Source organism: Myotis davidii, unplaced genomic scaffold, assembly GCF_000327345.1.
Source record: "Myotis davidii unplaced genomic scaffold, ASM32734v1 scaffold125, whole genome shotgun sequence".
Lineage (NCBI taxonomy): Eukaryota > Metazoa > Chordata > Mammalia > Chiroptera > Vespertilionidae > Myotis > Myotis davidii.
In genome coordinates this window covers 4648244-4664573 of record NW_006299390.1, presented here as the reverse complement: position 1 = coordinate 4664573, position 16330 = coordinate 4648244, and the positions used below count along the sequence as shown (strand labels likewise).

The 16330-nt window shown below is 37.7% G+C and overlaps 1 protein-coding gene across 7 annotated transcripts in view; it reads right to left on the bottom strand.

The window, feature by feature from the left end:
• The window catches only part of PTPN12 (protein tyrosine phosphatase, non-receptor type 12), a 58372-nt gene that overhangs the window by 20339 nt on the left and 21703 nt on the right, over positions 1–16330 (bottom strand). For all 7 annotated transcript variants that reach the window (XM_015571239.1, XM_006774908.2, XM_006774909.2 and 4 more), the window contains 6 exons: positions 14930–15001; positions 10493–10552; positions 7646–7788; positions 5194–5260; positions 2866–2943; positions 2667–2765 (listed from right to left, as the gene is read on the bottom strand). In XM_015571239.1, coding sequence (XP_015426725.1) covers positions 2667–2765; positions 2866–2943; positions 5194–5260; positions 7646–7788; positions 10493–10552; positions 14930–15001 — 519 coding nt within the window. The remainder of the gene's footprint in view (positions 1–2666; positions 2766–2865; positions 2944–5193; positions 5261–7645; positions 7789–10492; positions 10553–14929; positions 15002–16330) is intronic.

Genomic DNA, 16330 nt, shown 5'->3' with positions numbered 1-16330 from the left:
CCAGTGCATGAAATTCGTGCCCGGGTGTGGGGGGGGGGGGTCCCCTCAGCCCAACCTGTGCCCTCTCACAGTCTGGGACCCCTTGGGAGATAACCACCTGCTGGCTTAGGCCTGCTCCCCTGGTGGCAGATGGCAGGCCCAATCTGGTGGTGCCTGCCCCATATCCCCTGGTCGCATACTGCAGGCCAGAAACCCACACTGGGGCGGGCAGTGGTTGGGGATCGCACTGCCACCCGCCCGCCCCCCTCCGCCCCAGGTGGCACACGGCAGGCCCACATCCCGCTGCCACCCGTCCCCTGCCCCAGGCCGCACGTGGCAGGCCTGGATCCCAAGCTGGGGTGGCAGTGGCGGCTGGGGATTGCGTTGCCACCCGCACAGGGCGGCGCAATGGGATATGCCTGCAGTATGCAAATTTAAACGGCCATCTTTGTTGGGTTAATTTTCATACTCTTCTGATTGGCTGAGGAGCGTAGCTAAGGTACGGTCAATTAGCATCTTTGTCTTTTATTAGTGTAGATTTTTTATTTTATTTCAGAGAGTAAGGGAGAGGAAGAGATAGAAACATCGACGATGAGAATCACTGATTGGCTGCCTCCTGCAAGCCCCCTACTGGGGACCAAACCCACAACCCGGGCATGTGCCCTTGATGGGAATCAAACCTGGGACGCTTCAGTCCACAGGCCAATGATGCTCTATCCATTGAGTCAAACTGGCTACAGCTACAGTCTGTATTTTTTTTAATATATATATATTTTATTGATTTTGTACAGAGAGGAAGGGAGAGGGATAGAGTTAGAAACATTGATGAGAGAGAAACACCGATAAGCTGCCTCCTGCACACCTTCTACTGCGGATGTGCCCGCAACCAAGGTACATGCCCTTGACTGGAATTGAACCTGGGACTTTTCAGTCTGTAGGCCGATGCTCTATCCACTGAGCCAAACCGGTTAGGGCCAGTCTGTATTTCTTAATCCCTTCACCTTTTCCACTGACCACCCAACCCCCCTCTGCCATATTAATCTTGCCCTCTCTCCAGTATGATCTTTTAAGGCTAAAATAACATTGAATTGAGTCATGCCAAAAAGGGACTCAATTGTGGCCCTATAATTCTACTTTTTAAAAAACAATGTACATTTCTATGTAATAAAGAGCTAATATGCAAATGGTCATCACGCCCTCAAGCCCTTGCACTGGGGGACCTGATGCCACGCCCCCTGCCAGGGGACCTGATGCCACACCCCAGCCTGGTGGGGCTTGACGGGGGACCTGAGGCTGCGCCCCCCCCCCACCCTGCAGGGCTTGATGGGGGTGATTTTACTAATTTTCTTTCATCTCTGACACTTCTATTATAAAGGGCAAATAGCAATATTAAAGTATTTCCTCTAAATCCCTTTTAATGTGCATGAATTTTGTGCACCGGGCCACTAGTATAACATTACCATGACCAAAAACAAAATAAAATTCATGTAGAACCAACTTAAAATTAGATGGTGGTGGCAGCAAGAAGAGAGAACCATGAAGGAAAAGGGAGATGGCTACCTGGCAGGCCCAACAAGCTCAGTAACTGAAGATAATAGCACAGGATGGTTTTTTTTTTTTAAAATATATTTTATTGATTTTTTACAGAGAGGAAGGGAGAGAGATAGAGAGTTAGAAACATCGATGATAGAGAAACATCGATCAGCCACCTCCTGCACATTTCCCACTGGGGATGTGCCTGCAACCAAGGTACATGCCCTTGACTGGAATTGAACCTGGGACCTTTCAGTCCACAGGCCGATGCTCTATCCACTGAGCCAAACCAGCCACGGCACACAGGATGTTTTGATCATAAAAATTTCTAACAGTAGGACCTGGGAAGTCAGGTCCTAGGTCTATGTGATAGATTAATCTTTACTTGAGGAGGTCCTATATATTGTTTTTGTGTATCTAAGGTAATATACTTAAAATGTCACAATATCTTCTCTCGGCCTTGAGAGATAAACACTGGTACTGGGGCAGGACACCCATACCATTCCTCATTGTTATTTCTTAATCTGCATATCTTTGTAAACTATGTATATTAAACATTAACTATCTTGCACCCACCAAAGTAAAAGAAATATGTACCTTTCCATTTTGCTTTTTATCCAATCCTAGGGATTTCCTGCTTTACTTTCTCCTGCCTCTTCCTACCACCAATGGATTTACAACTTCTTTACATCTGCTTTGATTCTACTGTATAAAATAAACTCCAAAATGGTCATTTTCCAGAATATTTTCTCAATGCATTGAAATTTTGCTTCCAAGTCTGGCCCTCAGCGTTGGCTCAAATAACCTCTTTAAGCCTTTCTTTAGGTTTGGAACTCTTTTGTTTATGCAACAATGCAGCTAATTTTTTAAAAAGTAATTTACACTTGAAACAATAAAAAATATGAATTTTGACATAAGAACTACTTTCCCAATGTATTGTTTAGAATATTATGTAACTTGTATTGGAGTTATTAAATATGCATCATAGTCGAGTGTTTCAAACAGGAAGGAAAGAAGTTAAAATCAAGGTTAAATAAAAATAATAACTGTGATAGATATTCTCATGTTAGATAAGACACAAGATGACAATTAAAATGCTAAATATTACATCTTGGTAAAACGATTTCTAAAATTAATAGGCCAACAATACCTACCACTCCATCAGCAATTTTTTGGACTCCATGAATTTCATACAGTTGTAGCTGTTTTTCAAACAATTGGGCAATAGCTCTATGAACAAGCTCATACTGCTCCTATTAGAGAGATGAAATGATAAACAAAGGGAAAACATTAAAAAACCCCAAAAGGCAAATCTAAAAATATAGTTTATAAAGTGAATTAAAAAAACTATACCTTAGTTTGTACTGCAGAATGCCTCTGTGTTCTCATTTCTTGTATTAAATTAAATACATTAAACTCCTCTGGTATTTTCTAAAACAAAGAATGTAATACATGAACTCTAAATAACTCTTCAGAAAAACACTAGAATAGTCTTCAATTTTTCATATAGACCTTATACACGTGCTGGCTAACTGAAAACATTCTGAATACCACATACCTTGTATCAGAAACTGCTTGGCATTGTAAACTTAAGCTCACCTTGACTCTCAACAGTCAAGCTAGTGAGCCAGATACATGAACAACAAAAAAAGAAAAAGTCCGGCTAAGCCATGACTGCAGTGCAATGGGAATAAAAATGCTGTGACTAACTCTGATTGGTGTATGGAATGAAAAGTGAAAGAAATATAATCTATCTGGAGAGCTGAGAAGCTTGATGTGGATAAAGCCTAAGACTGAAAGAAGGAGAGGTATTCAAGAGAGGAGAGAAGATAGGCTACTTGGTTGGGATCATACTATCCTATATAATAAAAGCCCAGCCACGGAACGGCTCAACGGCCAAAATGAACGATTGACCAGTTGCTATGATGTGCACTGACTACCAGGGGGCAGACGCCCAATGCAGGGGCTGCTCCCTGGTGGTCAGTGCACTTGCACAGTGGGAGCGCTATCGGCGGACAGGGATGAGCAGCGCTCCCATAGCGGGCCGATCCCCGCAGGCCATGCCCTCCCACCAGTGCATGAATCCGTGCACCGGGCCTCTAATATAAACATAATAGTTTAAACTCATTCCACAGCCCAATGTTTCCTGGGCTAGCTATATAAGGACCGGCTAAGAGAGCTAGGAAAAATCAGATCTCTCAACTACATCCCTGGAGACTGTTTATCCTAGACAATTCTTTTGTACATTTGTATTTAGAACTACTGAAGTATGCAACCCTGGCATGAAAAACTTTATATTCAAGCAACTTTTGTAGCAAAGAAGATGGCATTCTGAAAAGTAGAGAAACTTGGTAGAGGTGTAGCAATATTTTAAAAATGATAGAAAGGTAGAAACAGATTGCAGGCACATTTCTGAGGCAAAACTATTAGAAATTGGGAATCAATAAGAATATTTTGGAGTGATAAAGAAGACAGAAGAGTTAAGAACAATTCCCATTATTTACTGCCTGGGAGTCTTTGCATATATAAAAATATTTCTTTTTAACTTGTAAAAACTTATTTATAATGAGAGAGAGATTGATTTGTTGTTCCACTTATTTACGCATTCATTGGTTGAATGATGCATGTGCCCTGACCGGATATCAAATCTGAAACCTTGGCATATAAGGTAGACTCGAACCAACTGAGCCATCTGGCCAGGGCCCATCAAAAGATTTTTATATCAAGTCCTAACCTATGGCCCAAGACTATATTTATGTTAAGTCAAACTGAATCAAATGGGGACTATGTTAAAAAAAATACAACTTTTGAAATGATCAGGAGTTTATTTTGCTTGCTGCTATTCATCTAAATGCCTCTTCCAATCCCAATTTTAATTTCTGACTTTTATGTTAAAAGTGTGATAGAATCCTATCTAAATTGTATTCACTTACAATTTTTCAATTGAGCATTAGATTAGTTTTGAGGAATACAAAAATAAAACTTAATCCCAGAGGGTTTTTATCAGAAACTGTCTAAAATTTAAATATACCCTAGCAAAAGTTAAAACTGACAAAAAGATAAGGGAAAGAAAAAGAAAGAATGGAAGGGGAAAAGAAGGAAAGAAAATATGAGAGCTGTGTCTTATTTATCTCTATATCCTCCATATACACAATTTTTTGAAAACAGTAGTGGTAATAATAGCAGCAATAGTAATAAAAACAAACACTAAACTGAGCATTTGCTATGTGCCACACATATAAAGAACTTTACAATAGTTAACTTAATTCTTATGAATTATTAATATTATGATTTCCATTTTTAGATCAACAAATTGAGGCACAATGAGATTAAGCAATTTGACCAAAATTCCATAGCTGGTCAATGACGGAACCAGAATATTAATCTGGGCAGTTTGGCCAAAGAGGATTCTGTATTTTGAAAAGTCAACGCAGATTTTACATCCCTAATGTAGGCATTAATTCACAGAGAACAAATGGGTGACATGTTTACCTTGCGCCCAGTGTATTATCTCAAGTAAAATGCATCATTTATACCTTTTTGCTAACCTGTATTTCATACATACCAAAGCTACTTCTAAAAAAGTAACAAAGCATATGCTGTAATTTACTGCAATTAGTCATTATATTTGAAAATCATAATACATCAATTGGATATAATGTTACATAAAAATATTCTTACCCCAGCTTTTAATAAATTCCACGTATAATCTATGGCACAAATGGCACCTGTTCTTCCACAGCCTGCACTATGAATACAAAGTTTGAAAACACAAATTAATTTTTGTAATAAAAAACTGTAAAATAAAAAGCATGTTAATATAATTAGAAGCAAAACATTTTTTAAGAAATTTGACAAAATTCTTCTTAGGGTACTTAAAGTATTGTATGTGTACCTTAACATTAGTATTTAGATCTTGTTTTTATTAAGGTTAAAGAACTTTCAAGAGTGACTCACAGAATACCTAGGAGCCTTTACTGTGAAAGTCTAATTCTACCTCAGAAAACCTTAGTTAACAAAATATCTTGCAGAGATAAATTCATTCCAAAAATATAAATAGTTTGTTAAACACATAATCCAGAAAGATCTGATAAAGTGCATTATAAGTAACTTAGTATGATTTTAAAAAAGCTCTTAATAATGAATAGAAGTAATATTCATTTTAAATTGATACATTTGTCAATTCCACACATTTCTAAATCATTTCTAGAATTTTAGAGTCAAGAATCACAAGGGCTAAATAATATATATTTAAAACTTGATGGTTAAAAGTGTAAAAAATACAGACATAGACAACCAGATAAATGAAACATAACAGAAAGTTCAGAAACAGATCTGAGCATATGTAAGTATTTATTACATAATGGATTCTTCAATCAAAGGCGAAAGACTAGACCACTCAATAAATGATACAGGAAAAGTAAGCTAACAATGGAGAGCAAAAAGTGAATTCTTACCTCCGACCTTAATCACAAAAAAATTACAGATGAATTAAAAATAAAATGTTAAAACCACGATCAAAAGTTAACATCCTCCAATATATAAAGAATTTGTAGTGTATAATTATTAAGAGATAAATTACTATTACTATAAAATATCTGGCGCCCTGACCGGTTTGGCTCAGTGGATAGAGCGTCGGCCTGCGGACTGAAGGGTCCCGGGATCGATTCCAGTCAAGGGCATGTACCTTGGCTGCGGGCATATCCCCAGTGGGGGGGAGGGGCGGGTGTATAGGAGGCAGCTGACCGATGTTCCTCTCTCATCAATGTTTCTAACTTTCTATCCCTCTCCCTTCTTCGCTGTAAAAAACCAATAAAATATATATTTTTTTAAAAAATCTGGCAATGTACACAAGCAAGCAATTCACAAAAGAACATAAATGACATAAAATAAAAAAGGGAAAGCTTGCTCTATCACAGGCATTAAAACGAAGTATTGAGGCAACTCTGGGGAAAAAGGCACTCACACAAACTGGCAGTGGTAGGAATATTTCTAATATCAGCTTTATGGATAACAAATTTAACAATATGTATTAAAAGAATTAAAAATTTTACATCCTTTGACTTAGATATCCCCCTTTTAGATCTATTTCCTGCCCTGGCCAGTATGGCTCAGTTGGTTGAGCATCGGTGCACTGAAAGTTCGCCGGTTCGGTTCCTGGTCACTGGTCGGAGTGCATACTGGAGACAACTGATTGATGTTTCTCATATCAATGTTTCTCACTCCCTTCTACTTTCCTCTCTCTCTCAAATCAATAAAAACATATCTTTTATATCTATCCTTATGAAATAATTACAGATGTGCCCAAAGATTTTGCCATTGGATATTTAAACTGTTTATAATTTCAACTAATTTGTAAAGAACTCAAAGAATTTGCTTTATCTTTTAATTTTACAATTAAGTAGGTCTTTTTTCTTTTTAACTAGTCAACTACTTGATTAAAAGGTCAACCAACCACTCAATTAACTACAGAAAAAAAAATTTTTTTAAATCTTCACCAAGGACACACTTTTATTGATTTTTAGAGAGAGGAAGTGGGAGGTGGAGGAGATATGTGAGAGAAAAACAGTGATTGGTAGCCTCTTGTACAAGCCCTGGGGATCAAAACTACAAGTATGTGCTCTGATTGGGAATCGAACTGGGAGCTTTTTGGTGTATAGGACAATACACTAAACTGAGCCACCGGCCAGGGTCATAATATTTTTTAATTAGTCAATTGTTAATTGACTGTCACATCTCCATCAACAAGTCACCTTTTCCGGCCCCAAATAAAAAAGCAGCCCTTCTACTAATGTAGGCTTTACAATCAGATCAGTTAGATAAGAAAATAACTTTAGTATTCCATTTAACTACTGAATTAATTAACCAGTAAATATCCAAGTCACTTAAAGAGATAAATTGATAGCAGTTTTATGAAGTAAGTACTATGGAAGTCTCCTAAAATAAGCTAATGTAAATTAGAGATTAAGGGAAGAAAAATTGCCTCAGGATTCAGATAGCTTTTATGATTTGGGAACCCGTATAATGACCTAATGCAAATTCAAAAATTAGGCTCCAAAATACAATATATCACCCATATTATAAGGCCACCTATATTCCAAAGTATTTAAATATTTGGAAAATTCTTTTGTACCTGCAATGGATACAAATAGGCACATCTTCATGTTCTTGGTATTTCCTCATTAAGCTTATCATATCCAGAATAGAATCAAATGATGAAGGAACATCATGGTCTGGCCAGTTCACATAATGAAACTGATATAGCCTCCGAGATTCCTTCAAGAATAACAAAAATTCAATAATTATGAAAATACATTTGCAAATTTTAAAACATACAGAAAAGCTGCATATCTCACTTTACTGCCATTTCAAGATAGTTGTATGGTATTCAGTAGCACATTAAAAAAACAAAGTAGGTTGCGGGTTTAATCCCCAGTTGGAGTGTGTACTCTAGGCAACCAATCAATATCTCTCTCTCTCTCTCTCTCTCTCTCCCTCCCTCCCTCCCCTCTCTCTAAAAACAAAGCAATAAAAACATTTAAAGAAATATTTAAAAAACAAATTAGTGATAGTCTACATTTATTGACTATTTACCATCTACCTAGGACTTAATTGCCATATAATGTCATAATAAAGGTACTGTTAATACTATTCTCATTTTATAGGTAAGAAAATTGAGATAAACTGTTTAAAATTTCATAGCAAGTGACCAATGTGGGATCTGAACTCAGGCAGTCTTACCTCCAGAGCATGCTCTTTAAACATTACACTGTACTATTTAATTAATCCAGAGCATTAAGTGGATGAACAATATATTATAAGCACTGTGTTAGAATCTACTGCAACTAGAAGACTAATAGAATATTTAAACCGAAAAAGAAAATTAGAAATGAACCTGTTTAACCCCAAACCCACTTGTCTTCTTTCAGATGAGTCAGTATATATATGGGGGAACTCCCAACCCCTGACACTTTCAGAGGATCTGTGAGTTTTAAAATATTTTCACAGTAGTACTAATATATTTTCTATTTGCCTTTTCACTCTCATTCTCTCATGTGTGTACAGCAGGGTGTTCCCAAGACTACTTGACTTATGATGATGTGATCACTTTGACAGCTAATAGAATATATGCTTGTGTATTCATGCTTTTAAGTTTTCTTCTGTTTAATTTTTAAGAATGTAAGAGTTCTGCTATGAAAAAAACTTGAGAATGGTTATTTTAAGTGTTTAACTGAAAGAACACCTGCTCTGAATCCAGATTAAAACTGTATTAAAATTCAATTTCTGCCATTTACTGAGTAACTTTAGGGAAGCTAGTTAATGTGTTAAAGACTCTATATCTTCATTAATGTGCAATGGAGATAAGCACTATTTGAAATGTCTGATACATTACTGAAATTTAATAAGGTACCTATCATTATCACCATAAATTAAAAGTAGCAACCAAAGTATAATAAATAACTAAAGGAACATGATTAGTCAAGTCAGAATGGGGAATAAGAGTACCAGTACCATGTTTTCTTATAAACAGCAAAGTAGGAGTTGTAAGTATGTTTACAGATGCATTAGTTGGGAAAGAATGATGAACGTCACATCAAGCTGAATTATATAATATGGTTTCAAAATTAAGCTAATAAAAATAGAGAAACTGAGGAAGAAGTTGACAAGCATTCTCTAATGTCCATCAGATTTTTTCTTTGATTTCTCCCTAGACAATTATCATTCCATATGGCTCTGAAACACTGAAGTCAAGGGCCCTTGAGTGAAAATAATATGTATCTAAATGATTACTTGGCTTTGATGGTAGTTTGTCTCTTTCTAAAATACTATAGACTGTATAATTACCTAAGCAATGCTATAATATGCTATTGCAATAAATACATTTGTAGCAAAGAAACTAACTATCCCAAATACAGTAAATTTAATTAAGGGAGAGCTGTTCTAAGTTAGTTAAAATTTATCTTATTTTATTTATTTTACTAGAGGCCCGGTGCATGAAAATTCATGCACTGGAGGGGAGGGAGGTGTCCTTTCACCTGGCCTGCCCCCTCTCACAGTCCGGGAGCCCTCAGGGGCGGGAGGCGACCTGGTGATCAGGGGAAGGCAACGCTCTCATCACATCTTTGCTGTTGCCACTGCCAGCAGCGCAAGCCTCGGCCGGCCCTGGTTACCTGAGCCTTGGGCAGCCCTGCGCAGCAGCCACATAAGGCTTGCCTGCACCTCAGGCCGGCCCTGGGGGGTTGGGGGGCTGAGGGGACTGGAGAACTTGTGAGCACTTGGTATGTGCCATACATATAAAGAACTTTACAATGGTTAACTTCTTATGAATTATTAATAGTATGATTTTCATTTTTAGATCAACAAATTGAGGCACAATGAGATTAAGCAATTTGACGAAAATTCCACAGCTGGTGGGGCTGAGGGGACTGGGTGCCGTAATCTTTGAGGGTATGGCAGTCAATTAGCATATTCCCTCCTTACTGGCTATAGGTGCCGCCATCTTTGCAATGGTGTGAGGGTCAATTAGCATATTTCCTCTTTATTAGATAGGATAATTATTTATATTACATTACTGTCTAACTTTATAAGCATAAACCTCAAGATATTAAATAAAACATTACTCTGATTTTCTTCATTATTGTACATAACTAAAAGGTTTTTTAAGTCTCCTTAACTATGTAAGATAGTATATATTATTTATGCCTTCTCTTTAAAAATTATCCTTAGAGTCCTGGCCGGTGTGGCTCAGTTGGTTAGGCGTCATCCCATGCACTGAAAGACTTGCTGGTTTGATTCCCAGTCAGGGCACATGCCCAGGTTGCTGGCTAGATACCCGGTAGGGGACGTGCAGGAGACAGATTGATGTTTCACTCTCACATCCATGTTTCTCTCTCCCTTTTTCCTCTCTCTCTAAAAAGCAATACAATAAGTCTTTTAAAAAGTTATCCTTAGAAATTATCTCTAAATGAAAAATACTTACATTCTGGAATTCAAGTAAAAGTGTCCTAATGAAGTAGTCTGGTCTTGCTTGTTCGGCTTCCTAAATAAAGGGGGAAACACTTGTGAGTCAGTAACATTAAAACATACACAGTACTCACCAAAACAAATAAGAAACTTGTAAAGTCTACACTCTAAAATTAACAATTACTTGGTGTACCTAGTAATTACAAAAATAATCATTCTAAAAGCCATGAACTTAAGCTTTATATATATATATTTTTCCCCATTCAACAAAAGGGAAACTTTATTGAAGCCTCAGGGCCATGGGATTGAGGAAGAAGGCCACTATGTGTGCTAAAGAGGTGGCAGAGGGGCCTCATTGAACCTTCTTGGGGCACAAGTTGTTGGTGTGGCTGCACTTCTTCTGGCAGTTGACAGTGCAGGGGTGCAGGCAGGTGTAACAAGTCACAATTGTACTTCTGAATGAGAGCATAGAGACAACTCAATGCTGCCACCCTGCAGACAAAGCACCAAGCCAGGATGCTCTTTCTGGATACTGAAGTCTGAAGGAGTGCAGCCATCCTCCAGCTATTTGCCCGCAAAAAATCAGACACTGCTGGTCAGGCGGGGTGCCCTCCTTGTCTTGGATTTTACTTTGGTATTCTCAAATGTGTCACTAGGCTCAACCTCAAAGGTGATGGTCTTGCCAGTCAGGGTTTTCACAAAGATCTGCAACTCTGTGTCTGCTGAGGACGCTATTCCACCGCATAGTTGAAGAGAAAGAGGGTGGTGTATATATACTTTTAAATAGAAGTATCTGTTAACTAATTCCTTAGCTAAAACTCTATCTTCCAGTAAAAGTAACGAACATCACCAGAATCATGTAACAGAAATAATACAAACAAAATGTCACTTCTTGGTACCTACTGCCACCTACAACCAGTACATCTTTCCATAAAGCTTTCCCTTCCCTACTTAACACTCAACTCTGTTAACTGGATCCAACTATAGAAGGAAGGATATGCTCAGAAACTGCCAAATTGTTATTCTGATTAAGGATAACATTACCACTTTAAAAGTCTTTTACTACCATTTGTCAAAGTATTAGAGTAAAACCTCTATGTCAGTTTGTCCCTAAGCAAATAATGCTTTATTACAGTAGTTAAAACCATAGGCAATGACTTCAAGAGCAACATATTGTTTTATTGGTAAAAAACAATACAATATTATTCTGCTTTAATTTTTAAAGTCATCTTAATTTACTTTGAACTTTTCAAATAACATTAAGGGAGAAGTATTTTTATTTATTTTCATCTAAAATAAGTACCAATAAAAACACTGGCCCAAGACTTAATTTTTTTCTTGCCTATAAAGCTAGTAAATATTCTGGCTTTGCAGGCCATAAAATCTCTGTCTACTCAACTTTGCTATTGTGATAGGCAAATATGTACATTAATGGGCCTGGTTGTACTCCAACAAAACTTTGTTTACTAATCATGTAGTGGTTAGATTTACCCATGGACAGTGTGCTAACATCTGGTCTAAGTGGATTACACATACAGCAACTATGATCCGTGACTGAGCTCCTGCTAGCCACTCCTCTCACTTCCACCGACTCCTTACCCTCCTCATTCCCAAACCAAGAGAGCTCCTGATACTGTCCTTCCTTAGTCTCAAACTCTAACTGTCAAATACTCAAGTCACTTACTATGGTTACTTTCATCAACTTGTTTCTAAATTTTATTTTTGTTTACATCAGTGATAACAAATCCTAAGTTGTCTGAAACAATCACAAGACAAATTACCTTCCTTTAAAAAAAATTTTTTTAATTGATTTCAGAAAGAGAAAGGGAGAGGGAGAGAGTGATACGAACATCAATGATGAGAATCATTGATTGGCTGCCTCCTGCACAACCCACACTTGGGACTGAGCTCGCAACCCAGGCATCTGCTTTGATTAGGAATCGAACTGTGACAGCCTGGTTCATAGGTTGATTCTCTACCACTGACCCACACCAGCCAGGCCAAATTATCTTGCATCTTACAAGAAAAAATCTTTTTCTTCAGCAAGAATCAATCCCAATGCTGACAAATCAAACCAGCTGTTACTAACCAAATCAAACCTCAGTAAGGACTTTGTAATTATTTTTAGTTCAATTGAAAAATTACCCCAAAATACATCTTTTTTTCAAATTATAAACTATGTTGAAAATTTTAAAGTTGTTTGCTGTTGAATGTATTTCACATGAATTTTAACACTAAGTACAGTTATTACATTAAAATTTGCAAATGTTCAATGCAACCACACTGCACAGTACTGGACTGTCAGGGAGTTAATATTGTAGAATACTTCCTGGGCTGGCAAGGGGGGATGTGTTCCCTCATAGAAGTAAAGAATATGGTATGTATTGATTTTTATTAATTTCAAATAATATGAAATGCAGTATGATTTTAAAAAATGCTTATACTTAACACAACAAACAGTTCATTCTAACCAGGACTTTAGAGTATTGACTTCATATTAATTCCAGGCAGTTAACTCTGAGTTATAGTTAACATTACAAAACCACATTGTATTTATAAAGGAGACTGTATAACATAAGTTGAGTCCTTTCTATATCAATGTAGGAAGCACTAAGCTTTGGGTATGCATCAGAGGAATTCACAAGTTATAAGTACAAATAAATCATAAAATTATGGACTTCTTGAACTCACCAATTACAAATAAAATCATAGAGATTATTTATCATTGAACCATGGAAAACAAAGTAAAAAGCAAGCAATTCTGAAATGGGGAATGTGATAGTTAATTTTATGTGTCAACTTGACTGGACCATTGAGTGATTAATATCAAATGTTTGATATTTGATCAAAATTATTCTTGGTGTTTCTGTGAGGGTGTTTTTGGGTGAGATTAATATTTAGATCAGTGGATGCTAGGTACAGCAGATTGCCTGCTATAATATGGGTGGCCCTTACCTAATTAGTCAAGGCCTAAATAGAACAAAAGGAGCAGACTCACCCCCAAGGAAGAGAGAACTCTCCAACAGACTGCTTTCATCTGCAATATCACTTCTTCCTGGTTCTACAACAGACTGTCTGAACCAAAACTGAACAACAGCTCGCCTGGGTTTCTAGCTCCCTTACCCACCACCCTGCAGATTTTGGACCTGCCAGCCTCCATAATAATGTGAGCCAAATCCAAATAATAAATCTCTTTCCCGTTATAAGCAGTGATGGCGAAACTTTTGAGCTAGGTGTGTCAGCATTTTGAAAAGCCCTAACTTAACTCTGGTGCCGTGTCACATAGAGAAATTTCTTTATATTTGCAACCATAGTATAACAAAGATGTGTGTGTGTGTATTTGTGTGTGTGTATCTATATCTATATCTATATATATATTTTATGTGCCTTATATCTATATTTTATGTGCCTCAGGCATGAAACAGCTCTGGCCACCGACACAGGCATCAAGCTAGGATGAACTAAGGACTGTACATCTGCTTTGTCCCTGACTGATATAAGAGCAACACGACCAATCAGGTGTCTCCTTGCCCATTGCCAGGGGGTAAAGGATGTATATTTTTGATATTTATTTTATATATTTAAATGCCATTTAACAAAGAAAAATCAACCAAAAAAATGAGTTCACGTGTCACAGAGGTTCGCCAGCACTGTTTTATACATACACATGATATTGTTCTTTTTCTCCAGAAAACTCTGACTAATATAGGTAAGTTACTGAATTTCCGTGTTTGCTCAATCCTGGATCTTTTGAATTGAGTAAATAAGAAAATACACTTCCTTTAGGTCATTAAAAAAGGTGCCATCATGTGTAACCCAAAGCAAATTATTGTCACTATTTTAAAGCTTGCTTATATTTTACTATTTTTTCCTTCATGTTTTGTTTTTAAATTCATTTTCTCAGATTTCTGTTATGTTATTTTTAGGGTTTCAATTTAATTCATTTCCAGAGCTCATTAAATAGTTACATATTTCAAGTTTCTTATCAAATTGTCTGCCACAAAGATCAAACTTTACGTCTCGCATGGCAATTCTTAAACCTATCTTTGTATATTATTAGAACATTGTGGAGAGAGTGACAGATATGAAAAATTAACATGATAAACTACATGCCAGTCATCAAGGGTTTCAAATAGATCACCCAGGTGACAGTTATTCCATTTACTCATATACAAACACTATCAACTTTGATATTCAAAGACTAACAGAGAATTCACATAAGGTACAAGTGATTTATATATTTATGAAGTCATTCCAAAAACTTCTAAATTTTAAAGCAATATAAAAATGATATTAATATTTGTTTAGTATAATTAAATGTGGATTTACAATGGAAACACTGATCATGTGATTTATATAAAACCGGGTTTGTACCATATTATAATTTAATTATTCATCAGTCTAGCATGCCAATTTTCTGATTAAAGTAACATACATATAAACAGGTACTTACACAAGAAATTTTAAATGGTGCAAATGTTATAGGGTCTTCTTCATACAAAGGCCAATAGCGCTCACACTTTTTCTGTTGTCAAAACAAAAACAAAAACAAAAGTTAGTTAAGTAATCCATGACATAGTTTTTCTTGAACTTTTATTAATATTTTGTGTGCAGGTGTTTAGCTTGTCGTTCCTTCCCAGAAAACAGAAAAATTGCCAGCAGTAGGCAAAGAGCTGAGACAATGCATACTTGTCCAGTTGTTCTTTTTTATTATTATCATTAAATATACTTTTTATTGATTTCAGAGAGAGAGAGAAACATAGAAACATCAATGATGAAAATCATTGATTGGATGCCTCCCGCACACCCTACACTGGGGATCAAGCCTGCAACCTGGGCATGTGCTCCCGATCAGAATTGAACCCCGGTCGCCTCATTCCACAGGCCGATGCTCCATCTACTGAGCCAAACCAGCCAGGGCCCTATTATTCTTAAAAATGAGTTACTGTGGGAGAAACCAAGATGGCGGCATAGGTAAACACTAGAAATTGCTGCCTCGAACAACCACTTCAAAAATACAACTAAAAGACAAAATGGACACCATCCCGAACCACAGGAAGGATGGCTGAGTGGAAAATCTACAACTAGAAGGAAAGAGAAAAGCACACTGAGAATCAGAGGAGGTGAGGCAGTAAAGTGCAGAGGTATGGAGGCGCACGTGGAAAGGGCTGGCAACTGAGGACGCGGTTGTCTTTTTCAATCGCGAGGGAGTCTCAAGCTCCAAACTGCACTCAACTCCAGTTCCGGGAAGTCTCTGGGGACCCAGACTCATACAGGGAGAAACTGGACTGTCTGGCATGGTCAGAACTCGAGGGCAGCTTTCTCTCAGAGGTGCTTGCAGTGATTACTGGGACACTGAGACTTACCGTCTCTTAGGGTAGGACTGAGGATCAGCCATAGCTGTTTGCTCCGCTTTGTTGATTCCCTGAGACCCTGCCCCACCCAAGCTGTGTGCAGAGGCTTTTGCATAGAAAGGCCTGGCCCATTGCAATCTGAAAATTACCTAACAAACTGCAGCTGGGTCAGCGAGACCCAGAACATCCAAAAGAAGGCCCAAGGCCCCACAGAAGCTTGCATTGCTTCACAGCTGGGTCTCATCTGGGCACCTCCAAACCCCAAATAAAGAAGAGGAATCTGCAGATCTCTCCTTAGCTCCTGCTGGGTAGCCTCAGGCAGAGGCTAAATTAGCACCTCCTTAGAGATTCAAGAGCCAGTGTACCAAGTGGTCAGAGTGGGATCAACCAGATTACAACTCCTCAGATCCATAAGGGACACACTCAGGGAGCAGACTCAGTGAGCACCAAAGCCCCACTGACGCAAGTCTTGCCCCATAAGGGTGTCTTCAGCACAGCAG